This window comes from Siniperca chuatsi, linkage group LG4, assembly GCF_020085105.1.
Source record: "Siniperca chuatsi isolate FFG_IHB_CAS linkage group LG4, ASM2008510v1, whole genome shotgun sequence".
In the NCBI taxonomy this organism is placed as follows: Eukaryota; Metazoa; Chordata; class Actinopteri; order Centrarchiformes; family Sinipercidae; genus Siniperca; species Siniperca chuatsi.
The window spans coordinates 12,097,315-12,124,795 of record NC_058045.1 but is presented as its reverse complement, the minus strand read 5'-3'; the positions used below and the strand labels follow the sequence as shown (position 1 = coordinate 12,124,795).

The 27,481-nt window shown below is 39.1% G+C and overlaps 3 protein-coding genes across 8 annotated transcripts in view; 2 read left to right on the top strand and 1 right to left on the bottom strand.

Moving 5' to 3' along the window:
- scaper (S-phase cyclin A-associated protein in the ER) overlaps positions 1 to 11,574 on the top strand; it is a 60,982-nt gene extending 49,408 nt beyond the window's left edge. For 4 of the 5 annotated variants that reach the window (XM_044192055.1, XM_044192054.1, XM_044192057.1 and 1 more), the window contains 5 exons: positions 1,808 to 2,042; positions 3,599 to 3,748; positions 9,696 to 9,887; positions 10,470 to 10,518; positions 10,826 to 11,574. In XM_044192055.1, coding sequence (XP_044047990.1) covers positions 1,808 to 2,042; positions 3,599 to 3,748; positions 9,696 to 9,887; positions 10,470 to 10,518; positions 10,826 to 10,932 — 733 coding nt within the window. In that variant the 3' untranslated portion in view covers positions 10,933 to 11,574. Of the gene's footprint in view, positions 1 to 1,807; positions 2,043 to 3,598; positions 3,749 to 9,695; positions 9,888 to 10,469; positions 10,519 to 10,825 lie in introns of those variants that run through there. The other variant, XM_044192058.1, reaches the window with a different exon arrangement.
- Positions 11,575 to 13,079: 1,505 nt separating this feature from the next.
- On the bottom strand, positions 13,080 to 18,172 carry isl2a (ISL LIM homeobox 2a). 2 transcript variants are annotated; one of them, XM_044192060.1, is made up of 6 exons: positions 17,788 to 18,172; positions 17,140 to 17,329; positions 16,500 to 16,714; positions 15,656 to 15,939; positions 14,516 to 14,683; positions 13,080 to 13,842 (listed from the first exon to the last, which is right to left on the bottom strand). In XM_044192060.1, the coding sequence occupies exons 1-6, from the start codon at positions 17,843 to 17,845 to the stop codon at positions 13,726 to 13,728; spliced, it is 1,032 nt and encodes a 343-aa protein (XP_044047995.1). In that variant the 5' UTR covers positions 17,846 to 18,172; the 3' UTR covers positions 13,080 to 13,725. The 2 variants fall into 2 exon arrangements, with proteins under 2 accessions (XP_044047995.1, XP_044047994.1); XM_044192059.1 differs by having other exon boundaries at positions 16,500 to 16,759; positions 17,788 to 18,159.
- A 1,634-nt stretch (positions 18,173 to 19,806) lies between these two features.
- Positions 19,807 to 27,481, top strand: etfa (electron transfer flavoprotein subunit alpha). The gene is made up of 12 exons (XM_044192053.1): positions 19,807 to 19,961; positions 21,095 to 21,244; positions 21,843 to 21,924; positions 22,151 to 22,233; positions 22,702 to 22,801; positions 23,031 to 23,141; positions 23,405 to 23,506; positions 23,690 to 23,758; positions 23,860 to 23,942; positions 25,264 to 25,329; positions 25,907 to 25,987; positions 26,985 to 27,481. The coding sequence occupies exons 1-12, from the start codon at positions 19,923 to 19,925 to the stop codon at positions 27,018 to 27,020; spliced, it is 1,002 nt and encodes a 333-aa protein (XP_044047988.1). The 5' UTR covers positions 19,807 to 19,922; the 3' UTR covers positions 27,021 to 27,481.

Sequence of the window (27,481 nt, the reverse complement as noted above, 5' to 3'; positions counted from 1 at the left end):
AATGTGGGTATCAATCAAGCTTTCTTCCATAACAACCCCACCTCTTGGCAGTACATTACTCCAAGATCTTGTCATTGCATTTTAAGTGTCGCCCAGTGTGCTGCAGCACCTTGCAGCTGGCAATGACAATGACCAGCTGCTTCACGGCAGCACTGTAGAAGGCCGCTACAGCAGGACGTTTGTCCTGACAGCTACTCTGGGTTTGTCACTGAATATCTGTGAGAAAACATAGTGTCAGACTTTGCAGGTTTAATGAGACCAGTGTTATGATCAATACAGCAGCCAGCAAATGCTATTCTGCCAAGATTCTCTGTGTGTCATATATAAGAATGCTCAGTGGGCTTGTAGAATATTTTGGCCATGCCAGTTGCTGTGTCAGGGGATTATAATGGCATTAGGAGGCTGTGTTCTTGCCTAGCAGCATATTTCACGCAGAGCCTGTTGGCTAACATCAAGTATCAGCATGCACTGAAGGTTCCATCCAGAGGTCACACACCCTCCATTCTACATGGCTGCAAATCATAGCTGGTGCTGCTGCGGTAGTCTTAAATTGTCTCTACTAGCCGAGGGTTTTCACTGGAGTCTTTTGCAACACGACTGAAAAGAATTAATAACATTATTGCATTAATTACTTTCATATTAGGTTTTTTTTATGTCAGATAATGCAGCAATTCTGAATGTATAATCCAGTTGATCCTGCAGGCACTATGATTAGATACTTAATACTTTAACTTATTTCATGTTGTGTTAAAAATGTTGTAATTGTTAATTTTCTATGATTGGATTCTCCACCTAAATGTCAAATATCTTTTGAAGCTCCTAGCATGACAAATTCCCTTTAAAAACTAAAACCATGAAAATGTTTAAATCTCCTACAGTAATGCAAAATGGGTTGGTTAGATCTTTGACTTACTAAATGGAGCCTTTTCTCAATACTGTCATGCTTATATTCAAAGAAACTTGGTACTTCCTCTTTCCAACCAGCATTAGCCCTGGCTTTGTTGTTAAATGTGATTTTCATTGAAAGTATGATGTTAAAGGATGCCTTTAACCAATGGGGTGGCATCTTGTTGGAGCCAAACAAACATATCACCTTGAATCCTCTCAGCTGGGCCTTGATTAAGTGTGCCAGAGCACTTAGCACCTTGTCGGCTAGCTCAGTACAATCCGCCAACTCGAAGTCACTGCCATGAGCTTCACGTCATGGCATTACTTTGTTTACTGTAGCTGGAGTGGGAGCGGAAGAGCTGATCTAGAATCTTGAAGGTCCCACTCTTCAGCTGCAACCAAACTGGCTGGCATTGAGTTTTACTAGTTAAGTCAAAACGGATTGGGAGCTCCTTGCATGCAAATAATGAAAAACTGTTTTTCTGTAAATGAACAGAAGCACATGAAAAACAAAAACTTGAGAGCAGCTGTGATCCAACATGTCAATATGCAACACATTTTATACTTGGTGCTCTTCCATTCACGGCAGTCAGTTAAGTCAGGTAATACAGCAGTACTATAGTATCTCTTATCTAAAGGGTCAAAAGTTATCTCTAAGCCCTTGTCTGGTGAGTAAATCTAGAAGCCGCAGAGGTCTATACTGTTATTTGCATCCTTAGTCTTGGGATGTCACAGTAAGAGAACAGTCTGACATTCATTTTGGTTTGTTGTGCATGACACCAGCAGCAGAAAGGCACAAAATAAAGACCATAATGCTACGTAGTATGTCCTAGCATCATATCTGTGTGTAATTAATAAATGAACACTTACATTTATTTTGGTTTTGCTGACCACACAGTTCCCCTCTCTTCCTCTCCAGTGCTCCCATTATATTTGACAATAAACGCCAGGACCCAACTGGGTTGACGGCCCTGCTGCAGTCCACAGACCTGGTGGGAGTGGTGCACACCCTGTATTGTATCCTGCTGCACAGTTTCTCTCCAGAGTCTGCTTCCCAGAGTCAGGAACCCTACAGCCCCGGGGTCATCCAGGTGGCTTTGCAAGGCATCCGCTTCCTCAACAGTTTTGCCCTGCTTGACCTATCCGCCTTCCAGGTATTCATAAAAAATCCAAAATATATTCTGTTTTCACTTTTCACAAATTAAAGATTCCTGAAAGATCTAGCAGATTTTGCAATTGGTGACAGACTGTTAGACATAGATTTAATTTTCTTTACGTTTCTGCATCTGATGTTTTCTGGATTGTAGATATATATTTTATAGAATGACATTCACAGTACATGGTTTGTAGAAGGAATAGCTGGGTATCTTGGCATTAACTAACATGAATTTGAATAAACAGTAGAAAGAGCAATTTAAATAACTTGTTTGACACAAACAGCGGGCGATCATAAAATTGCCTACAAATATTTAAATTATCCTCTCTGGATTTAATAAATCTGTATACATGATCAGATTGATGCTAGTTCCTCTGTTAAGCGCCATTAGAAGAGGAGTTACTCTCCTCAGGACAAAACTGACCTGTGGACATAAACATAGCTGCTCTTTGACCCCAGGTCAGTTGTTGGGGTTGAGTAGAGTCCGGTGCGTCAGCAGTTAGGATGGAGCGCGAGTGATTAGCACTGTATGCAGGGCCGTACATTACCCACCCCGAGGAGGAGAGGGCGACAGCTTCACTGTGCTAAGTCACCACATAGACGGAAAGGCACGAGAGCAAGCGAGAATGCTGTTAATTATTTTAATGTCTTGTGGTAATTACTTTGAAGCAGCTTCCTCTCACTGACCCGCCACATTCAGGCAACTCAAAACAGCTGGAAATGAAAGCATTTCACTGCCGGAGTTTTATGAACATTTTAAATAATGTTTCTTTTTTGGGGCCGGGAGTTGTAATCACCTTGTGTTTCCCATTACTTCACAGCACTGGCTAATATGTGTTGCGGTGGATGGATGATCAGAATCCAGGCCGTTAACTTGCTCTGCTGCAGCATCAATATGTTTAGAGAGGAATTTCAAAAGGGTTCAATGCAGTATAAATATCTGGGTTCTGCACTGGTTGCATTCTGGCAGAATTTGCCACAACAAATCTGTGATGTTCGAAAATTAATGTGGAAAAAGGAGCACAAGATAGTATTTTTCCTGTTTGCCTTTTCAAACTGGGAGTTGTTGTTGGTTATTTTTAATCTAAATTTATTTATCGATTGTTAAATAACATTTTGCTTTTGTTCCGTTTGACAGCCGCTTACATGGTTCAGTGAGTTGAATATGTTGCCTGCATGCATGAGTTATGAGGCCTAAAAACAGCCTTTAGCTTCTCAGGTATTGCGTTTATGGATGTTACAATGCTAACACATCCAAACTTCCAGTGGAATAGTGATGATCTTATGGTGCTCTGTCACACTGACATGTTTAATAAATACTGTCTATGAGCTGCTCCTAGCATCTCATTTCTGAGCGCAATTGGGGTGTTTAATGTTGGGACCCCGCTTCAGTTGCTTATACTCTCACACCATGTTCCCACCAGCAAAACATATAGTCTTTTTTTATTACTTTGTTTTGTTATTGTATTGAGCTCTTTTGTAACCACAGTCATAGACAATTTATGCTTAATTTACTGTAAAACATACTAACGTGCTTTGTCTGTGACCTCAAAGTCTGTTTTAGGAGCCGAGGGTCTGTCTCTAGCTTTCCGACACATCGTCAGCTCCCTGCTCTGGTACTGTACCCAGCATTCCTCTGATGAGCTGCTGCACGAAGTCATCATCTGTATTGGATACTTTACAGTTAACCACCCTGACAACCAGGTAAACCAGCTTGAACCTGCACAGAATTGAATTCAATACACAAGCAAACAAAACCAAACTACTCTAAACGTAATTTTTTTTTATAGTTAAAGCTGGAACTTACAGTTGTTTTGTTATTAATCAATCTGCCAATTTGGCAATTAATTATTTAATTCATCAGTGTGTAAAATATAAAAGGTTATGACAAATTCTCATCTTAATTACCAAAAGTTTTATTTGTCAGGCCAATAGTAAAAACTTTCTTTCTTTTTTTTTCATTATATCGTACTCAGAAATTATGTAAGCAAAAAAAAAAACTTGAGATCATGAGACCAACTAACATTTTGTCTAAGAAATGTTTGGAAAAGGTTGAAAATGTCCATTTTAATTCCCCATAATTTAAGCTGATGTCTACTGATTGCTTGTTTTATTAAACCAACAGTCTGAAACCTAAACATATTCAGTTTACTATCATATATGGAAAAGACAAGCATGAAATCCTTATATTTTGAGACGCTGGACTCAGAGAATATTTGGGCTTTTTACTTGAAAAATGACTAAAACAAGTAATTGATTATCAAAATAGTTGCCTATTAATTTTCTGTCTACCAAGTAATCAATTAATCTACTTATTGTTTCAGCTCTACTTAACACAATTTAAACACATAAATTGCTAAAATTGTAATAGATACATTTTCTGTCAGTCTACAAATCGTTTAATTGTTTCAGCACAACTTACATTTAATGCTTTTAGTTGTGAAAAGCTGTCTACTGAGTTAGAAGAGTCTGGTAATATAATCTTACTATTGTTCTGTTCATGTATTATTTGTCAGAAAAGGGGTGTAGTTTGTAATTGAAACAAAAAGCACCTGTTTAAAGATTCATGCCTTGGCACCTTCCTGCTTTTGGTCTGTGTGTCGTCTATTGTCCCACAGAGTGACCCATTGTTCCCTCCTGGTAAAGCAGAGCAGCGTGCTGGCCTCGGTGTTACAACTACTTAGGGGGCTGTATGGAAGTGAGTAGGATGTGATGGAGCAGACCTGGCTGCTGTGTAATTGGCTGTCATGCGTGGCCCGTCTACCGGGCCCCTGATTAGCCATGCTACAGTTGGCTGGGCTTTGATTATGTTAAGTCCGACCCACACAGGCAGCAGTCACAGCTTCATTCTCAAACCTCTGATGTCATTTATGTTCGCGCGGTCGCAGTCAACCCCCTTCACAACAATTTATAGGCTGATTACTGATTATAATTTACCAGATTTTTTACTTGTAATTAAAGGATCTCTCTCCAGTCTGTGGCGCTTTCCTTACCTCTCAGCTCCTATTCAATTTAATTATTCTGATGTACAGAATTAGCATTTGTTGGTCATTGTAGATCCAATTTGCATATTATATTGAATAATTGAATAAGCACTGATGATTAAATTAAGCGTGTGACAGATGATTTGTCTTTGTACACCCACTGCGAGCAGCCATGCTTGATTTTATTTGACAAAACAAAAAACATCCTTACCTTGCTTTCAGGTTAAGGATTTAGTTAAAAAAAAAAAAAATCTAATCGAGATTGTTGGGAAACAAGATCCCACACAACCTCCACACAGAGTTGATCTTTGCCAGTGGTCCAGTTCTTGGAATGTGTCCATTCAGTTCCGCACCAAGATGGATGGCGTGAAGGAGAATATTTAGAGCAGCTTGAGCTTTTCTCAAGCTAATGTAAGCATTGGCAGAACACAAAAGCAGCCCGACCCGAGGCCTGTGCGGTCGCGGAGACTGCTGATTCACTGTCGGCACACCAGCTTTTGTGTATGTGCGTGTGTGTGTGTGTGTATATATATATATATATATATATATATATATATATATAATAGAACTTTGAAGCAGCACCATACGTAGTGATGTATTCCCTCTGCTCTGGAGGGCATGAATAATTTACCTTGTCACACGAAAAGCCATTGGGAGAGTGACATATGTAGGCTTGTGTGTTTTTCAAGTGTGTCTCTGCTCATGGGGGCCACTAAGCCATGTAGCCATATGTTTCATTGTCTGTTTGGTGCGTCCGTAGAAACCTTTTGACAAAAAAAAAAGCAGAACGAAAGACACCTATTTTGTAACAGACATGTTACTATACTTCTTTTTTCCCTGAAGAGATATGTGCCGGTAATCTCCTTGTCTTTAAATACAGTGATTCATTTGTGAATCATCCAAGGTGATGATCTGCTGAATGTGTGAGCTGACGTGACTGTAATTGTAAACTGTTGACATGTTAACCCACCTGATTCCTGCTTGCTTTTTAGAAAGACACAAGCAGTTTGAGAGTGTGGAAATCTTAAGAAAACTTGGCTTCTTTATTTATTTTATTTTTTTCAGTACATGGAAAATGGCTACACACACGCAAGCAGAGTGAGCTACACACACAAACACACATGCTTTTGCCTTTATAACACACACATACACACAGAAGCAGGTCCAATTTCAGGTAGCATATGGACGTTTTATAAATGTAATTGGATCGTTGCTACACTGGCTCCTGAGATTACATGACTCCTCTGTGCTTATATTTTGTAAACTGTTTTCTTTATACCAGTAAGCATCACATGAGCTATGGATCATCTCTAGACTGAACATCCCACACACATTTCCGAAGCTCAACCTTATCTGTGGGGTCATTCCTCCTCTTCCCATTCTCTACGAGGGCGTTTCCTCTGCCCCGCAGGCCCAAACCAAGCTTTAGGCCTGTAATTCCTGTTAACCTGATGTTGAAACGCTCCCTTCAGGAGTCCATTACTGCCAAGACAACCAAGCCCTCACTGCCTGCAGGGTAAGTGCAGCTCGTGCAGACCATAGGGAGCCAGCACAGGGGAATGCACACTCTGTATCACCCAGCAGAGTAAACAGAGGCAGAGAAACGCAGACATACACACTCTCCACTGACTGGCAGGAGAGGGTCTTATTGTTAGCTTGGTAGATGATTTATTCTCTGCTTCAAGGGTGAACGCAGTTCCAACTGACTTTAAGTGAAGCTGAGGACATTTTTATCCCAGCAAACCTTTCAGTGAGGAGTTTCCATTTGTCTGTAACACTGTCATCAGGTTAGTTTCAGAGCAGAATTATCAGCAGTAGGATCTGGGATGGAATGACGGCGTCAGCTCATAGAGATAAATAAAGAGTTATTAAGCTTTATTGTGTAAACAGCAGTTTTTTTATGGGATTTTAAAACAACTGACAATTGCCTTAAAAGTCAAGTTAGAGTGTGTATGTCAATGTCTGCGTCGCTAGCACATAATCGTCCAAAGGCAATTTACACAGCATCCTGTGCACATCTCTAGGCCATTGTAAATGTTGTAAAGAAGCACTAAACCATTATTTGACTAACTTTGCTTTGTGGTGTCTGTTGTGCTGCTTGTCTTATCAGTAAGGCAGTTGCACTCTGATTGATCTGGTTTATCTTGTGGATTCAAGTGTCACATATATGGCCCAGCTCTGGTTCCTCCTAAAGTGTTCAAGCTGTCTAGAGAGGAGGATGGAGATTCCTCTACACGTTCAAGATTGTCACTTTTCTTCTGTGTGACATTAAAAATGTATAATTAGATTTGCAGTAAGAAATTTATTTTTTTTAACATTTCTTTGCCTGATCCAGCAGTGCTGCAGCTTCATGCACACAGGCTAATTATGCTGTTTGAGATTTATACTTTATTGCATAGCTGGATGATGACTCTCTTCTTTTTCCTCTCCATTCTTAAATCTGCTTTAACTTTGGTTTCCGCTTCAACGCTGGGTTTTCCCAGGAATTTGTTTGCGTTTCAGAACATTAACTTTACACACTCTTTGTTGTCATTGTGACAGTGAGGAAGTTATGTAATGGAAGCATCATAAAACTCGGCACTGTTTGAAAATGCCAGGTCTCTGAACTTAAGAAAGAGCAGAGCAGCCAAGACACTTGAGTTTCTACAGGGTCTGGGTTATACGTGGGCCAGATGCATGGGTTCAAATGCTTGTTGTTAGTTTTATGATGTCAGGCTTTGAGCTGCAGATACTTCAGCTGAGCTGGGAGAAGTAACGCTACGGCATAATCTCTAGTTGGAAACCATTTCGGGCTCTGGTGTTGCTTTTCACCTGGTGGAGGCGTGGAAAGTTGGCAGGGACTGTGTTTCTTTGTTACCTCCAGACTCTTGCTGCCACCAGTCTTTGTTTTATGTCTTTCTGCGTCAGGCACTCGAGGGTGGACAATTTGTTTAGGCAGCTGAAGATGGAACTGTGCGTAGTGGAGGATTATGAGATCGCTGGGTGATTTGTGGGTTGGATCTTCTCAGAGCAGCACTTGCTTTAGTGTTAAATTATGATACCTTAACCATAAATGTTCTGAATTAAAACACAAGAATGAAGGGATTCTTTAGCTTTTGCAGAATCATGGTTTTGACTTTCTAATGAATTCTGCTGCATAAATGTATGACATCCCCTACCCGCCAGTTTGTCTTTGGGCAGTGTTGCAACAGACAAGATAAATATGATGTAGGATTTAGTGAAAGGTAGCATGAAAATGCTAAAACTACATGCACTGAAAATAAGCAGCTCTACTTTTGAAAACAACCAGAGCTTGCCTTTTTTTCCCCCCTTCCTTCAGTGGATGAATTTGTCCAACGAGTCCCACATTCCTTTGGGAAAACACTTACTGAGTCACGCACACATATTCACAGCATGGTATTCATCTTTGTAATGTCAAGACCATTCTTTAATTCAATACTACACTCAGTAAAACACACCAGTGCAGAAACGATGTGTTCTCTTAGCTTCAAAAATTAACACTTACATTTCAGGTTGACAAATTCAGTGCTCTTCACATTTATAAGTATTTGTAATGCATTAAAGTTCAGATTGTTTGAACTGTCCATATGAAGTCGTTAAACAAATGATGATAGGAAATGGCACTGTTTTGTGTCCCTTTTGAACGCTGCTGTAGACGGCAGCTCTGAGAAGCTTCACCTTGAACTGATAAAAGCGGTGAATTATCGCTTTGTTTATCCTGCTGCTCAAACTTGGAGTGCATTATCAAAGGAGAAGCCAATGGAAGAGTATTAGAGAGTGTATTTTTAAAATCTTGTAAATCTCGTGAATTTATGTCACCATGACTTGGGGACCTCACCTTGCCCTTCTGGTTTCCATTGGCATTGAGCCCCCAGTCCTGTAGTCTGTACCTGTAAAGCAGTGCAGCGTTTTTTCAGCCAGGATTTAAGATGCTGACCCTGTGGCTCTCAGAAGGGGGCTGATGGGCTTCCCAGGCTCAGGGGAGATGACCAGAGCATTAGGCCAGGACCCCTTCCTTTGCATTGGTCCCCTTTCTAATCAAATGAGGCAGGGAGTGATTTGGTTGGAATACTGGTGGCCCGGATGTGATGGTGTGTGATTGACGGGCTGTGATGGAGAGCAGGATGTCGGCAGGGTGAAAATACCATTAATGTTATTGCTCATTTCTTAAAGTGGGGGTGGCCACATTGTCAGTGGAGGTTTGCTCACCCTGCCTTTCACCCACCACCCCACCCCTTCATTTCCCTGTTGCACTATGAATGCCCTCTCAACCTGAGCTTCACTCCTATAAGGGGGGTAAACTTTTGCACTGCTTCTGTGCATCAGTGTTGCTTAAAGAGCTTAACACAGAACTTGAAAGTGAAGTTTTAATTGCTGATAATGACTTCATTTCACATTTCTCTTTTCCCTCTTATGTTACAGCAGCTCTGCTATTGCTGTTGGTACAAAGGAAGAACAAAACATCCCATCATTGTGTTTTATAGCCCATAATTGCATAGTGGGAGGCTGTGCCCCCGGTCTCCTCCTAATGGCTGTTTGTGTGTTGTTTTAGTGGCAAGATTTACATGTGGGAGGGGCACAGGGCGGTGATTTACAACCAGCACTGCCACTGACTGGCCGCCTGACTGGCTTAGTGACTGACTGGCCCTGCTCCCTGTGTGTTCCAGGTGATAGTGCAGTCTGGCCGCCAGCCCAGCGTGCTGCAGAAACTGTGTCAGCTGCCCTTCCAGTACTTCAGCCACCCGCGCCTTATCAGAGTGCTCTTCCCCTCCCTCATCTCAGCCTGCTACAACAACTCCCAAAACAAGGTCATCCTGCAGCAGGAGATGAGCTGTGTGCTGCTGGCTACATTCATACAGGTAAATATGGGAACATGGTCACACACACAGTATATGTATGCACATAAATGAATCTGAGCCCCGGTGAATCTGTAACAGGCAGGCTTTTACAAAGATAAATTGTTTCCTTCACAGTGGATTTACCTGCCACTGGTTCGACTCTCAGTAAACAGCTTGTCTCCTTCATCTTCCTCTGACAACCCGCCCCTCACCCCTCTGCAACCACCACTGTTTAGACGCTGATTAACTTCCATTCAAAGGGAGACAAGCTATTGTCATTTCTTTCAAACAAAGCAATAATGCATGGTGTCTTGCCCCGCTGCCCTCATTGTTGAGTTAACCTCAAGAACATTCCTCGGAGTGAAACAGTTTGATCCTGGATGGTTCTTTATCACCCATTATACTAAAAACATTTAGTTTGATTAGTTAAATTCCAATGAGTTGTAGTAGCAGCTTTAAATTTTGCTTAATATTTTATGCGTGGGGGTTTGCTCAAAGGTTGAATTAATCTTAGATAAGACAAATGAAATTGTACATACAAAACACTAGTAGTACCTGCAGTATACTGTTATAGTAAGTGCTAATACTAATTAATTCCTATAGGACTGTGCTGCAAATGAGAAGGATTCAGACAACAAAACAAAGCAAGCAGGTAAGTTATTCTGATAAATGTATCAAATGCATGATAAAAATTTGAAGAATTGTATTGATTTCATATTTTTAGTTCTATAAAGATATTTTAATTATTTAAAATTGCTTCATATAAAAAGAGCTATTTTTGACATGTAGGTTCTCCAATCGATTTCCAATAATATTTTTAATTTACTTTCAGTATGAAGAATTTCTCTCAGCATACGTTGGGCTTGTTTTGGTGAAATTCTGATTTAATTTCAGTTTTAAAAGGATTAAGGATTTCTGTTGGACACCCAGTATAATGTAGTTGTTCTTTTCTTTCAAAGTGTGTAAAGTTTCCCAGCCGCTGGATTACTGTGAGTTGTCTAACCGCTTTCCAAGAGATCAGTGGGACTCAGCGTTGCAGTTTTTTCTCAAGAAGCAGGACGAGTAATGGAGTCGCACACTGTCCTCAGAATGGATAATGCCCAGTATAAATACTACAGAAGAGACTGAGATGTGGAGTTGTTTTGGGATTTTTGTTTTGTTCTGTTTTTTTCTTGACATGTAAAGTACGTTCTTTCAGACGTTGTCAAATGTAAAGATTGTGAAGCCTTATCCTGTGTCAGTGCATCTGTTTTGTCTTCTTGGAAATCAGATGTTTATGAGGAATTTGCACAAAATGTCTTGTTTGTACATTGTAGCTATAACACACGCACAACTATTGCATTTAATGTCTAAACAAGCCATTTGTTTCTCTTTTTGTTTCTATTGTAGATAGAAATGAAAATTTCAAAGCAGAAAACCTGAAACATTTACTTATACTGTAATTTATGATTTGCCAAGCATTGTCATCAATACTGTTTGTATTAATTTATTGTATTTGTCTCATTTTTTAATGTGAATGACCTGAATGTTATCTCTTGTCTACATAATGTCCGTTACAATTTACATGACCTGCCTTGATTGTTAAGAGTTATATTTTTCAAGTTCACATCTTTTTCTTTCTCTCTCTCTCTGTTAGGAGGCACTCACAAATTAATATAATTTATTGAGTTATTTACCTTTATCATACGAAATAAAATACTTATGGTTATGTATTGTTGTTCTTCAGTTTTATTTTGTGTAAACTGCAAAGTTAAATTAATATCATGAGTATGACTTACCACAAAGTGTTGATGTTTGTTAAGTCTTGCATTTCTGTCACTTAGACCCTCATGAACTTGGATAATGAAAATGACCTAATTTGGTCTATGATTTAATGGACAAACACAATTTGCTTGAAAACAAATTCCGTTATTGGATCTGAAAGAAACATGAATATATAAGAACTGGTGTGAAAGAAATGTGTTGAGAAAAGACAAAAAGAAAAAAATTCAAATTTACAAAACTGCCCTTTGCATTTTCTACAGTGTCAAACTTCTGGAGCATTCACCCAGCTTGTCTAATTTTCGTTTGAAAGCAGTGTTTGTGTTGAAAATTTGGGACCTATTTAATATTTAAAGTCCTCTGTGTCAGGTGTGACGAAAAATCAGTAAATTTCACTATTCAAATTCGTACAAAGTGTACTTATTTTAAAATTAATAGTGAGAGCTTCCTTGGGGGGGGGGGTGCTTATCATTAGATAGCCCTGTCTAGTATTTTCCTAGTTAACATTTTCTTTTTAAATGAATTACTGCTGCTGTTGTACTCTTGCACACCGTTTAAAGATTAAGTATATCAGCATGTCTTAAAGCCTTAACAGGATTTTGAATTTCAATTAGACTCCCGTTCCCGTCACTGATAAAAGCCGATCCTCCCCAACAAATTGAGGTGTAGTGTGTCAGTCCCGGCTTGACCTGCATGCTCTCTTGTCCAGCGGCTATTTGCCGTTCAGGATTCCTACTGGAATGAAAATAAACTCAAGACACGCCAGGATGCGTCCGCAGCCTGGGAGTCCCCTCAGCGCTGCGCGTTTTGTTGTGGGTCCATTCAGTGTATCCTTTGCAGGTGATGCCAGATGCAGATAAGCGGCCGCCGCTGCCTGTCCTCTGTCTAGACTTGTAACTATGGGCCTCAGGTTGGTATGGCACTATGACATTTGTCTAAATAAGACCAATTTTATCGTTTTATCACTATGACGGGAACAAAACATCATGCAAAATGTGCTGTATAGGCCCAGGCTATTTGTAGGCCAAAATTTCAACAACAACAACAAAATAACACCAGGAGGCGAATTAAACCGCCCATTGTGTTTGATTCGGTGACCTATGACACATTGGCCAAATAGTTAATAATATCTTGTCAGCCACCAGTCACTGATCCACTTGGCTCAGAAATTGAGCATGTCTAAATATAAGCAGGGTTTCTAGGCTATACCCCAGGGTTTTGTGAACTGAAGCTTGCAGCTTACTGACAGAGAAGGGCACCCAAACATTTGGGCAGATGAACATTTGTAACAATTAAGTATTACATTTCTAATTGCCTAAACGTGTATATGTATGTATTTATTTGAGTCTTTACTGAATTAGCCCTTATAACAGGTTGCATTGTAGTGTAAACAGGGGAGCTCCTCCAGCTCTAACCTCCACTTAAAAAGTTTCAAGCATTAGAAGCAGCAGATTCCGTTGACCTTAAAGGTGATTTATTTTGCCGACCGTAGTTAAAAATCGTCTGAAGGTTTACGGAACGAACAAATGGATTTTGCATGCAATAATCAGTTAGAACTATGGTTTTATTGATAAGGTCGGCTATGTCTGTCCTCATAATAAATAATAATAACTTATTTTCTGGAGAAAACGTGAACAATGCACATCTCACCTGTTTCATTCATTTACAAGAGTTGATATTGAAACTTACAAATCATGCACGTCTATACAGTTTGTAATATATCATTCTGAGTTCCTGATAAACATACTGTAAGCATTAATGTTCAGACGTTCAATACAGGCTCACGTGTTTGAATCCCATAACATATTCACTGCGTTATGGCCAGTTCAGGCATTGGCATCGTGGTAGAAGGCGTCCATCAACAGCGGTGTGCCCTGACTCCTGCCGAGGTGTCCGTGAGCAAGACAGTGAGCTAAAATGCCTAAATGTAAAGGGAATAGTCAGACCTCCAACCCTCCAGTCAGCACCTTAATGTATCCTCGAGCATAATCCTGGTTCTTTGTTCGTTTTTCTTGATTTAATGTCACTGAGGTCTCTGCGCGTCCCTGCAGAGGACACGGGTGCGCGCTCGGGGGCTCCAGCTGACCTCGAGGCATCTTCACGTGTCCACGGGACTCGGCACCATACTGTTCGGTGTGTCCGGTAACTGCGACGACAGAGAGGTCACATCACTGCCCGAGGAGTTGCCCAGAGAGCCCGATTCGGAGAAAGACACCTGCATGAAGAAACAGAGGGAGTCAGAAAAACAAACAAGAAATATTTTTTTAAATGTATGTTGTTTTTTTTAACAGCTTGTCTATCTCTGCTGGAGCCAATCTTCTCATGAACCTCCAGTTAAAGACATGTCAACATGTGAATGACCAGGCCCATGCTGTAATTTCAAGAGTAAGCTATATGGGAGCTCCAAATGGATGTAGAAATAATCACATAGGCTAGTTAATTTTTAGTTGGCCTATCTATAAAAAACATATGAAAACACATCACTTTATCAGTCTTGTAAATCTCACAAGGCCCCATCAACATATCAAGTGACTCCAAGTGGGGGCCGACACAAGGTTGAGAAACTGTTTGGAACAAGAAACAGCTTGTTTGCACGTGAATCTAAATCAAAAGGCGTGAATATATTTCGAATCAGGTCTTAAGATAACTTTGTGATTACTAGGTGGAATAATTGTTTCTAAGTGTTGTTTTTTAACTAAATGCAGCTCCTCCTCCTCCCCCTTCCTCCTTATCATCTTAATTTGTGTGTCTGAATTATTCTTTATGAGAATTCTCTCTCTTTCCCTTTTCTTTCTCTCTCTGTGAATATAAGCCCATAGCAGCCCCTTTGTATTATTTTTAATAGCCTATAATTTATTTTAAATATGATTTATTTAATATAACCCTACCAGTTGTTGGAAGGCGGGCTGGTCCAGGTCGCTCTGCAGGGCGAAGTCGCTGAGGGTTTTCCACGGTGGCTGGTAGGTTTGCACCTCCACAGTATTCCCTTGCACGGTGTTGTCGTGCCGGATAGGACTGCCTGCCACCAGAGGTGTGCCTGTCAGGCCCTGCAGATTCTACAAGAGGAACAAAAAACACTCAGTTCGAGCAAATATTGTCCAGTGATGCAGTCTGGAAAGGGTCAAGACACTTGAAGATAAGGATTTTCTGCTGTAAAGCCACATGACTCCATGCAAGGAGAATGAGTGATGCACAGATAGATAAAAATCAAGACATTGTTTGTCATTATGAGGGAACCAACAGCTAATTTTGCGCGACAACAAACACAAAAAATGCAGGAAAATATTGAACTTTATGATCATTAACTAACCACTAATCTGTGAAAAAGCACAATAAATTTAGATGAGCCTGTATAGCCCTCATTTAATGCTGCAATAGTGGGTTTAATTTGGTCTGCTCTGCTGAAAATGCTTTTATTTTTCAATTCAAAAATAATTCAATAATTCAATTTACAATTATTTTCTGATTTCTGAAAATAAACCATCTGTATACTTAAAATGAAAGTGGAGAAAATGAAAACACAAGAAGCAGTTGTTAGTGGTGTCAGAAGGGTTGATGTTATTCCTGATTCTTTAAAGACTTGTGTGACGAATAATTTTAGGTATTTTTTATTCACAATTATCAGTCTGAATGGTGTTTATGTCATGTTATCAGCCCTTTTAAATTTCTAAATCAATCTGATTTGATTTCACGTTTTTTCTCGTTCTGCCATGGCTTTTCTCTAGCACGTCATCAGGCTATTTCTTTCTTTATATTATCGAGCAAATGTGTGGCAGTAACATTGCACATGAACATTACGTGGTTACATGATCATTCACACAGACTGATGTTGAGTTTTGCATATTTTTTTCAAACCAGAGGAGGAATGAATCACAAGTTGTGCGGGGAAAGAGTGACAGTGAAAGCAGGTGTTGCCTAAGATACAGGGGACTTGAAATGGGAAACGAGCAGGCCTGCCCTATACTGTAACAATGCATTCTTTTTTAAAGTTATAGCATACTATGACAGTAAAAACATAATTAACTCACGGTTTTGTCGTTGTGTTGTTGTTGTATCTGCTTCATCAGGATGGACTTCTTCTTGTCTTTGCAGCGCTTGTTCTGAAACCAGACGCGGATCACCCTGGGGCTCAGGCCGGTCATCTCCACCAGCTGCTCCTTCATCAGAGCATCCGGTCGCGGGTTCGCGTTGTAGCAGGTCCGCAGGGTGTGGAGCTGCTTCTCGTTCAGCACCGTACGGACCCGGGTGGTCTTCTCGGACTGCTTGTGGACGTGGTTCCGGTGATGAGAAGGATGCCGGACCGAAACCGTGTCTGAGGAGAGGAAGAAAAAAAACAATTTAGAAACTCAGATCAATTATTCTAAATAAGCAAATTAATGTTTTATGTCTGTAAGAATTATAGTAAACTTAAATTAAGAAATTAAAGTTACAAATATCCAACAAATATTCTGCAGTTTATGAACATATTAAACTATAGAAATATCAAATAGTATAAGGTCACTGCACTCATATGGTGCCAGAGACATATTAGGTTTAAAACTGTCCTACAGTACATGCAGCCTAAGCCTGTTAGAGAATAAAATTGTGAATTATATTGACACGCCTCAAGCCTTGCCCCGAAAATCATTTTCAGAGTAGGCCTGTATGCACACAAAATTAAATTGTCGACTTTGTTCAAATTTAGCCTAAGAAAAACAAAACTTTTGCAAGAAAGATAAGCAGGCTTGTTAATAACAATAATGGCCTAATAATAACAATAATTATTATATAATAATAATATAGCATCCACGATTTTAGGCCTATCCAGATCAGTTTCTAGTGTACTGTGTTAGGTTTAAGTCCAGCTTCATAATAAACCAGTTTGTAGCCTACCTGAGATGTGCAGCGGTCTGGTATGAATGTTCCCCGGGCTGAGCGGGCTCCCGGCAGAGGCCCGCTCCACCAGCAAGCCGTGATCCGCCCGACACAGAAGCTCGTCGTCCCGCAGAGAGAACTCGTCCCCCGGCAAGAGGTGTCGGCTGCAAACCGAGCACCGAAAACACTCCATGTGATACACGTTGTCCCGAGCTCTCATCACCAGGTCGCTGCTGCAGAAGCCCATGTTACACTTTGCACATTTGATGCCAAATAACCTGAAAAGGAGCACGGAGACGTATTGGTCTCATGCAGTGGCCCTATGAGTTCTTGAATTAAACGAATCTGATGTTGCTCTCAGTTCATGTTCCAATCAAAAGAAGCACAAAAAAAAGCTGTGAGCTGATATAATGATCGCAGTTAAATAATATAGAAACTGAATGCCTGCAACACAAATCTGAATTCAGTTCATGATGCACACTTTTGCGCACTTTTATTTACACACCCTGCACATTTGCCATCGAAATGGACTATCATTATGTGAATGTTATTTTATCTCGTCTCAGTTGCCCCCTTTATATCCACCACTTTTCTTTTTTCTTTTCCCAGCACATGGCCCGTAAAATTAAGGAATGTAAAAAATCCTGAAAACGCCTACCTTGCATAATCTCTTTTACAGTAAGTCTTTCCGTCTCGGACGAAGCAAGTGCAGGTCTCGTCCAGGTACTGGCTGCACTCTGCACACTTGAGGCAGGCTGCATGCCACTCCAGGTCCGGGGACACTCTCAGGATGTACTGGTCGTGTATCTGACTTCCACAGCCCACACACATTGCGATTCCCAACTTCTCTGTGTATGAGGGGGGGAGGGGGGATGCATTAATGCAACACTGTGTGCGCTCTTTTAATCCCCATTACATCCCTGTTAAACCCCTTTCACCCCTTCACCTCAAGGAGTGAAAATGTTGTGCAGTATCACAACAAACCTGTTGGTTTTCCTAAGAATATTACTGAATTATTATAATGAGTCCACAGGAGCTGAAAGTATAACCAAGCAGCCTATGGCATGGGTCACTTTAAACTCATGAGCACCACAGATACAATATAAGTTTACTGTATATAAGGATATTGTATGAATATTATAGTGATTTGTCGTTGGGACAGGTCTGTTGCTTAATTGCAGTTTTCGATATTAATCTACAAACCTCGAAATTTATCAACTTCAAGAGGCTACACGCTGGTGAAATTTACAAACTCAAAATAAAACCCCAGAATAGTAACATAAGAGTAGAAAGAGGAATAACGTACTTTTTGAATGATCCCCCATATCATCCAAGAAAGAAGCATTGAGCAGGATATCCACCATACAGGAGAAATAGCCCAGTGCAAGCCGATAGATGGAGGAGAGGAGCGGCAGAGGAGACCGTCCCGTCCCTGACTGGATGATAAACTCGTAGTCCTCCACCGAGAGGTGGAGAGAAAACAAAGATCCTCGACCAGTGACGTCTGCAAACCTGGACCTCTGTGGGTCCGGGGAGAGGGTGTCATGCACATCTCCTCCTGGACCCCCCCTCCCCTTTTTTCCTCATTGGACTGGCTGTGAGAGTAGGGATTTCTTTTTATCTTTTGGTCCCAGCGCGCTGCCTGGCCATCTCTGTTTCCCAAGTAAAAGCAATTTCCCTGTTAACTCACAGAGCAGCTACAGGGACTTACCGTGTGACAGCAAGTGCGAGTTTAGATGCTATTGTTGTTATTTCCTTTGGTGTCACATTCTCTGTAGGCTCATAATACGTATTGTTTATGGTAAGCTCATCCACATCCTATATTACTATGATATTGTGTTTTATAGTTTTGTTGTGAGATTTTGTTTGTAGTAAATCCATCAAATAGTTTGGATTTCCTCTAAAATACAGTGTTGAAAATGTTAATTTTAAAAAATGAATTAATATCAGTAGTTATCATTTTGTTCCTTAGTTCTAGTACTACTTATAAATGATTAAACGGATATTATTATTGTTGTTGTGTAAGAGTCGGATTGTTTACTGTAAAAACTATTATAAAATACAGTTTTTTGTTTTGTTTTTGTTTTGTTTAAGTGACTGTAATAGTTAGCTAATATTCAATACTCTCACCCTACTGTAGAGAGCCCTCTACTGGATGAAATATCATATAGAGATCTTGGATCTATAGAGCGATCAATACACTGCACAATTTAAAAAGTATTTTTCTTTTGCGTTATATGGATTATCCATAAATTCGTACACCAGAGCTTCATACATTTTGTGATTGATAGCTGAAAGGAAAGAAATAAATACTGTAAACATGTATACACCCGATAGATGACTATTCATAATTTCTTTACTATTATTTAAACAAGAATCAACCATTTATATCCATTAGCGTAAAAGAGAGGGAAGGAGAGAGTGAGAGAGCGAGAGAGCATGAGCACAATAAATTTAGCTTTTGTGGAAAAGCAGTCTATAATACCAAACACTGAAAAAAGGTCTTTAATTGCAGTTCAAAATCATCTTCAGATAAGCCTAATGGATCTGTTTCTCAGTCAGTCAGAGAACATTAACGTTCTACAAGGCAGAAACATGTAGCCCGCTGAAAACACAAGGTGCTGTTAAAGCAGTTCAGTCAAATGTATTAATATCTCCTCCGATATAGGTAATTGGGAAATAAGTTATAGCTTAAAATAAAATGTTCACAAAATATTTTATTTGATTAAATACTCTACAGCACACATTGTTATGTGGGCTTTACTGTGCAACCCACACATGTTGAGCTAATGGTTGTAAATTCAACAAAAAAGTATATTCCTACACAGAAAAACAAAAAGACAAGGGACTTTATTTTCACATATTGGATTTATTCACATATTTGTGACTATATGTGTAACGATATTTAATCATATTTATGAAATGTAATAATATTTTTCGGCCTGTCATGTTTTCGGGTTAATTATACAGATTGAAAAGACAATTTGAGACAGTAGCTGTAACAGTACCACTATAATTAAGAAAATAGGCTGAAGAGCAGCAAGATAGCCCACATGTTGGTCTTTCTAAAGCGGAGTTTCAAGTGTCGTCCTACTTTATCTTGTCTTTGAGGGAGAAATTGAACAAAATTTCACTCATAGCCTTAAATAACTTATGACTGTTAATACTCAATGAATCGTATGTATGTATCAATTTGTTTAAATTATCATAACGCATTAAGCTACTGTTTATTTTAAAATATATATTTTTAATTGTTAGATTTTTTGCAAGCTAATTGAATGTCGGAGAGAGAGGGAGCGAGAGAGCGAGCGAGAGAGAGAGCAATATGACCGGAAGTCAGCGTTCTTCTATCTCGCGAGAACTCGTTGCAAACGTCAGATAACCTTTGGCACAGTTTTTGTCTCTGCAGCGCTGAGGAGCAAGCAGCCAGAAGGGTCCAAGATGAACAGAGCTTTTAACAAAACAAGTCTGAAACATTTGGTAAGAGTGTGACAGTTATAACTTAACAGACATTTTATTGATCTGTCATAGCACACTAAGAACATGAAACATGTCAGTTAGCTTAACGTTACTAGTTGTTTTTTTTGCAGCAGCTGCTAGATGGCTAACGTTAGCTAATTTAGTCATGTCTGGCAGGTCGTGGTACTATTTTGAAATTGCGTGTGCCAGCGTTGGTTGACTTATTCTGACATTAACTCTATCTCTATATATACATCCTGATATAGCAAGGATATAAGTGAACTATTTGTTCTTGAGCTAGTGCTAGCTGGTGTTAGCATAGCTAGCCTAGCGGTTATGAAACCTCGTAACAATAAACAGCAGTTAAGAAACTAAAGCAGTACTCAAAAACATTGAATCTTCTGTGAGACGTGTAGCAGTATATAATAGGCTAATAAGTAGTATTTGGTATTTTATGTTTTCTATATTTGTTTGACTTAATATGAATGACCTTTATACACTGATAGTGGTCAGTCATACCCAGATGAGGCTGGTATTATCCTGCATTACTTTGACAGAGCCTGATACAGCTGTTTCAGAGGTTGCACTGTAGATTACTCAAAATGTGCACCGATTATTCGACATTGCATATGTAGAATGATTCGGAATCAATGAGAACTATTAGTATCAGTAAAACCTAGACTAACATTGATTAATCAAATAAAACTAATTAAATCCTTGAGGTGAGTGATATTACAAACAAATTAATGTCCTATACATCTTTGATCACACGGGAAATTGAAGGATCAAGCATGCCAGCAGAAATGACAGCCCAGAAATATGTGTGTGTGTGTATATATATATATATATATATATATATATAATTTCTTTAGTAATTTTGATTTAGTGATTAGTTTGTATTGTTAATTTATCAATAAATCAAAATGTTTTATCAAGATGAAGAAAAACATCTTTTCAGTGGTAAATATTGATACATTGCCCAGCTCTAGTCTTCTCCATTTTTTTATTTATACAAATAACTTTGAAAGTCATAAGCAGTGTCTATAATGTATCTCAAATGTGACAGGCCATTCAAAAGGCGGCCCCACCAGATCTTTTGTTTTACTGATGCGTGAGTGCGTTGTATACCGAGATGTTGACAATTTCTCCAACAGACTGGTATCCTCCAAAGGTTTCAAAGCACCTTGGTGGTTGCAGAGCACAACAATGACAAGCTGACCCCTATTACACTCAATGCCATCACTGCCGCCAGTAAGCTAGGTGGAGAGGTGTCTTGTCTGGTTGCTGGAACAGACTGCGCAAAGGTAGGCAAAGCTTTTTAGATTGATCTGCTTAAGGGATTACCAGATGTGTTGTATTTGTGATATAATTTAGATGTTATTTTGGCATGACAATACTGCATTAATATACAGATAAGCAAAAAGAGTGGATAGTTAAGAGTAGGGTTGCACAAATCATCGAAATATTATCCTAAACGCAATATGTGTATAAGTGTAATATCCAAATTGCAGAAGCTGCAATTTTTTGATAAAGGGTAAATGTGGGAGAAAACAACATTATAATGAAGTACTGTAGTGCTGCAGAGATGCCCTAGCCTACAAATCTTGTTCTCCAGATGTAAGAAAACATGTTTGTTTGGTACAGACCCGAACAAATGTCACATCATCATGATTTTAATAGTTTTTTCAGTGAAAATGAAAATTGTGATGCAAAATAGATCATTCCAGATCATTATTTTGACATATTACGATAGCAATCGTAATATGTCAAAATAATTCCAATATGATTGTTTTACCATATCTGCAGCCCTAGTTAAGAGTGTAGCATATTGCGGAGACAAGAAGGCAATATAAAAGGTCACCAGGAAATCAAGATACATCAGATAGTTTTCTGTCTTCTCAGGTTGTGGAGCAAATCAGCAAAGTACCAGGTGTGAAGAAGATTCTGGTTGCCCAACAGGATTCTTACAAAGGTTTCCTACCAGGTATGTAACGCAAAGGAAACTTCGCTCATATTCACAGCTGGATGATGTAATGCTTGACTTGCTCAAGGCAAGGGCAGCTTGGCAGTAGTAACTGAGGGAAGGGAGATTGTTTTTCATTTGATTTCCCTGCTCATATGTTTACGCTGGCTAGAACTGGCACTGCTGCAGTCACAGGCAGACCTACTTGATTTTGTTTCGGCTTTCTCATTCTATTTTCTTTCTTCAGAGGAGTTGACTCCACTTATCCTGGAAACACAAAAGCAATTCAATTTCACCCACATCTGTGCTGGTGCATCTGCCTTCGGAAAGGTAAGTCATGGACAAGAGCGATACCTGTATAATAGGTAAAGTAGGAAAGTAACTAAGTACATTTACTGTACTTAAGTACAATTTTGAGGTACTTTACTTGAATATTTTCATTTTCTGCTACTTTATACTTCTACTTCACTACATTTATTTGATAACTTTAGTTACTAGTTACTTGGCAGATTAATAATACAAAATATAATAAACAAATAAATTATTATGTAATATTATAGATTAAGATAAAATTTCCCAAGCTACCCAGCAATTTGGTACTTTAAGTATATTTTGATGCTAATACTTTTGTAAAGTAAGTAAAATGTTTAATGCAGAACTTTTACTTGTAACAGAGTATTTTTACGCTGTGGTATTGCTACTGTTAAGTACAAGTAGTCCCTCTTTCTCCTCTTCATTCTTCAACAAGTTTGATCAGTGATTATTTCCCTGCTTACTCACCACCATTTTGTTCTGCAGAACCTGCTTCCCAGAGTGGCTGCCAAGTTGGATGTTGCTCCAGTTTCAGATATTATTGAGATCAAGTCTCCAGACACTTTTGTCAGAACTATTTATGCTGGTAAGCCCTGTTATTATAGTAAAGAAGTTACATGATTTATTTTATTTATTTATTTATTTTTTTTTTAAATATTCTCATAAAATGCTTCAGAAGAAGTGTTAAATCATGTTAACTGGATTTGATACAGCCTTGGTATGACACAGATGTAACTTATACACTACTCAGTTTTGGCAGGTTCTTTCTGCTTTTCAAATATTTAATATTGCATGTTAATATTTTGATTACATAGGAAATGCTCTCAGTACTGTGAAATGTAATGAGGCGATCAAGGTCTTCACGGTCAGAGGGACATCCTTTGAGGCAGCTCCAACAGAGGGAGGAAGTGGTACTTCAGAAAATGGTACAGTAGCTCCCAGATTCATCCAGAGAGCTCTGATACAGTGCATGTTAAGATGTGATTTGATATAATGGATGTTAAAGTATTGTTGTGGGTTTCTTTGTGAGGTAATTGATTAACCACTTTTGATGTTGTTTTTATAATACAGATACAGAAAAAATCATACAGTATTCCTCTACAAATGTTTATTTGTTTATCATTACCAGTGTATCTTTAATACAAGGTTCTTCCTTGTCATTTGTGATCCTCTCATCTGTTGACTGCAGTTGCTGCTTCTTCTCCCACTGGAGTTTCTGAGTGGCTGGAACAGAGTCTGACAAAGAGCAACCGTCCAGAGCTGACCAGTGCTAAAGTTGTGGTGTCAGGAGGTGTGAAATCTTTTTGTGTTCTGAAATACAAATGATGGCCAAAGCAATGTCACCATTCAATTGCAAAGCCACTTTCTGTGTTTGTAGTAGTTGTTGGGGTTTTGTAGAGAATTCAGTAGCATGTTTGCTTTTTCAAATTTGAGTTTTTTCACAAAATAGACTAATGGTGTTTTCTTCTCCTAGGAAGGGGCTTGAAGAGTGGAGATAACTTCAAGCTACTTTATGACCTTGCTGACAAGCTGAATGCTGCAGGTAGAATAGGATTATAATTTTTGTTATTAATTACTTGGGCACTTCATTTTTACTAAGGTAGAGTTTAAATTATAACAATAATAATAATAATCTTTTTCCAGTTGGTGCATCCAGAGCTGCAGTGGATGCTGGGTATGTCCCTAATGACATGCAGGTTGGACAGACAGGCAAGATTGTAGCACCAGTAAGTTATTTCTTTTCTGAAGTGGTTATTTGGATTTAATTCATCTTGCCCAGTAAATCAAGAAAATAACAAATGGAACATTTTCAAATGGCAAAATGTGAACATTCACATTCAAAAACAGGTTTCAAGTCAGGGAACACTTGAACTCAGTTACTGTGTCAGAGTGGACAAATTTGCCTTTACACAGCAAGCCTGCAATTCAGTATGGTCAGGGTGGCTGCTCTTTTAAAAAGGTTAACTTCCCATTAAGTGATTCAGCCGGGTTACCCCAGCTGCGATTATCCACACATTAGGCCCTGCAAAATGTACTTGATGGCACATTTAGTTACCTAAGTGATTTAGCTGATCCATTAAAGCAGAGTGCAGTGGATGTCTGGTCAGAGCCTCAGGCCAGGCCAGACTGTCCAAATTAGATTTTCCACATGTTATGACAAGCTTGTTGAATTTGGCTAAGTTGATTTAAATATAATATAAACCTGGTTTGTTTCTTCACCCTACCTATCTAAAAATGTTTAGTGTATTCAGTAAAATGAAAGATTCACAATGTATTTACATGATGTATGCATGTACGAGAATCTGTTTTCTGCTGATTAAAGTACAATTTATCGTCACAAAATTTAGTGTAAACATCTGAGTCAGTGGTTAGTATCTGAATAGAGTGTGTTAAGTTGTAAAATGAGTGTACTTGTAAAATGCCGGTCAGTTATCATAATAACATGCTTTCCACCATCCAGAGATGTATGTATTGATTTAATTGATCCAGGGATGGTGTTAAAATGAATGTAAGGTGATGTAGGATCTTAGTTTAAAAAATCAAGATTCAGTTGCAATGGCCAAAAGTACCTTGCTTGGACCGTCCTTATAAGTTTTCATAATCTCATGGGAACAAGTTACGCTTTATAAACTGATAATGTAAGAATGGAAACCTGCAGATTCTGTTGCCATTGTCTAGTTAGTGGAAAATGTTGCTTAATGTATTTTCTGCAGTTATGAGACACTATTGTGTTCACACATTGATGTTCTGCTCCTTTGAGACTTCAGCTGCAACATTAAATAAGCACTGAAATATTCATATGGCAGTGCATTAAACTGAGAGGCAGAGAGGATTTCCCCAGCGGGTTTGGGGAGATGTGTAGACAGCTGACCCTTTGTACACTGGCCCCAGCACCGTCTGATAGATTAGACACCCGTGGCCATTATATCATCAGTCAGCTCTGCTGTGCCGTAGTTCTGAGGTGTACCTTTTCCAAAGGCCTGAGATTACACTTCATGTCTACAAGCAAGTAACACTTGTCTGGTTATCTTCTGTTCATGTCCACAGGAGTTGTACATTGCTGTTGGTATCTCTGGAGCTATTCAACACCTGGCTGGAATGAAAGATAGCAAGGTAAAGTCACTGGAGCCACATGAAAGGATTTTCCCAACCTCCCCTTTCTTACCATTTTCTTATCCTTTTCTATGCATTTTCTCTTACCTGTTTTTTTCCCATATATTAAACTAAACAAAATGTTTCACTTGCAATGTAGATTTTATGAAAACTGATGATATCAAGTAGCCTTAGCTCTCTTGAGTTTGGTCACAGACATGTGGCAGAATTTGTAAAACAGCTGTTACCTTGCTACAAAGGAATTAGTACAACATGAATTAAAAATGTGAAGTTGCATACCAGTGTCTGCGTGCGCACATCACACACACAAACATAATTCTGGTTGTCACACCCTTTGCCATGATGTTTGTATCTTTATGTATTGTTTACAATTAAGAACGAAATGTTAGTCTGTTGCCGTAAAATATCACATTTCTGTGAAATTCTGTATTTAAGTCCAAATTCTATTTTTATTAATTGGATGATCATTGTTTCTGTGCTTTTGGCTGAGCAGGAGACATAGGCAGGTAACATTTCAGGCAGTTTGTTCATTATGTTGTTGTGTACACGTGCTTAAATATGTTCTTTTTTTATTCAGACAATTGTTGCTATCAACAAGGACCCAGAGGCTCCTATTTTCCAGGTGGCTGACTACGGCTTGGTCGCTGATCTTTTCAAGGTAAGTGTCTGGGATAGATATAGCTGCAGTAATGTCAATCTGATCTTACATTAGGAAACAACCAAGCAGTGAGACAAAAACACCACTCATGCACCTTCTGCCTAGACTAACTCTGTATGTTTTCATAGCTAAGAGTCCAGAGTGACAGTCAGAATATAACATTTGCCTTCTCACTGATAAATTTTGCACGATGCCTTATTCCACCTAATGGAAATGTGCATCTGTTGAATTATTAAGTTCTTGAATTAATCAGAGGAGAGATGTGGTTGAGCTTGCTGTTAAGAGACAAACATATTAGCGTTTCAGGAGATATAAAAAAGTGATCACTAGTTACTTGTGGCTTCGGTTTTGTATTCAGCTTCCACTTGCCAGGCCTTTTACACGCTTAGTTGCTTTCTTGTATCTAGTTGGTACTTCGAGATAGTGAGCCAGGAGTGTTGGCATGACTAACACTGGAGTGCAGTACTGCTAGTGAAAAGCTAGTAGGTTATATTTTCATGTGTGTCCTGTTGGTCATGTTTTATTTAGCCCCTCGGTAGTGCATGAGCAGCCCAGGTGTCCTGACAAACTCTGTAGAAGTGATTAGTAATAATAGCTTGTGGCAGTAGGGTTGTGACCTACTGGGTGAGATCACCTTACATGTGATCACTCCTCAGATAGCTGATTAAAATGGATGGGCTCTCTACTTTTTCCCCAAATGGACAATTGATACCTCGGACCAACTCAGACGGTGATGATTCAGTTCTGAAGTTGCTCGACTCACAAGGAGAGACATTTTGAATAATCTGGTAGTTTGAAAAAAAAAATCCACAGTGTATTTAAGTTTAGTTAACAAGTGATTCATTTAAAAGTACACAGGATCAATTACAAACATGTAGTTTAAGTTCAAGCAACAAACTCCTGCAGAAAATATTCACTGCTTTTGGTCCTACCATAGTGCCTGTGTAAAATGTTGGTAGAATATTATATTTAAGTCTCTGCGCTGTTTTCTCTTCAGGCTGTTCCTGAGTTGACTGAAGCACTGGGCAAGTGAGGAGAAACAAAGTCCCACCAAACTTCCAACCACAGCTGGAACCCACAGTAAGAAGAATTCAGAGAGCGACCACAGGAACCCATAGCCAATGCCTTAACACATTTCTGAAGCTGTGAGTGTTTGCTTGCAGAAATAATTTTCATCATCAACATCTCTCTCTGACTGGAAACAGAAGAACACTCTCAAACTAGACATAAATACTGTTTTTACATACTATACAAGCATTAAATATCAATGAAATAAGGTTGTACTTATTGGGGGGTGTTTAATGTCTCCAGTAGTACTGGGTGTAATATGTATTTAATTTGTAATCTGGTACAGTAAAAGGCATCTTTGGGAATGCTTGACTTGTCTCTAGACCTCTGACTCTGCAAGATGTAGCTCTTCATGCTAACCTAGAGGATTCGTACTTGCTGAGATGCTCTTGAAAAATAATGTATTAAACTGACAACTAATAACTA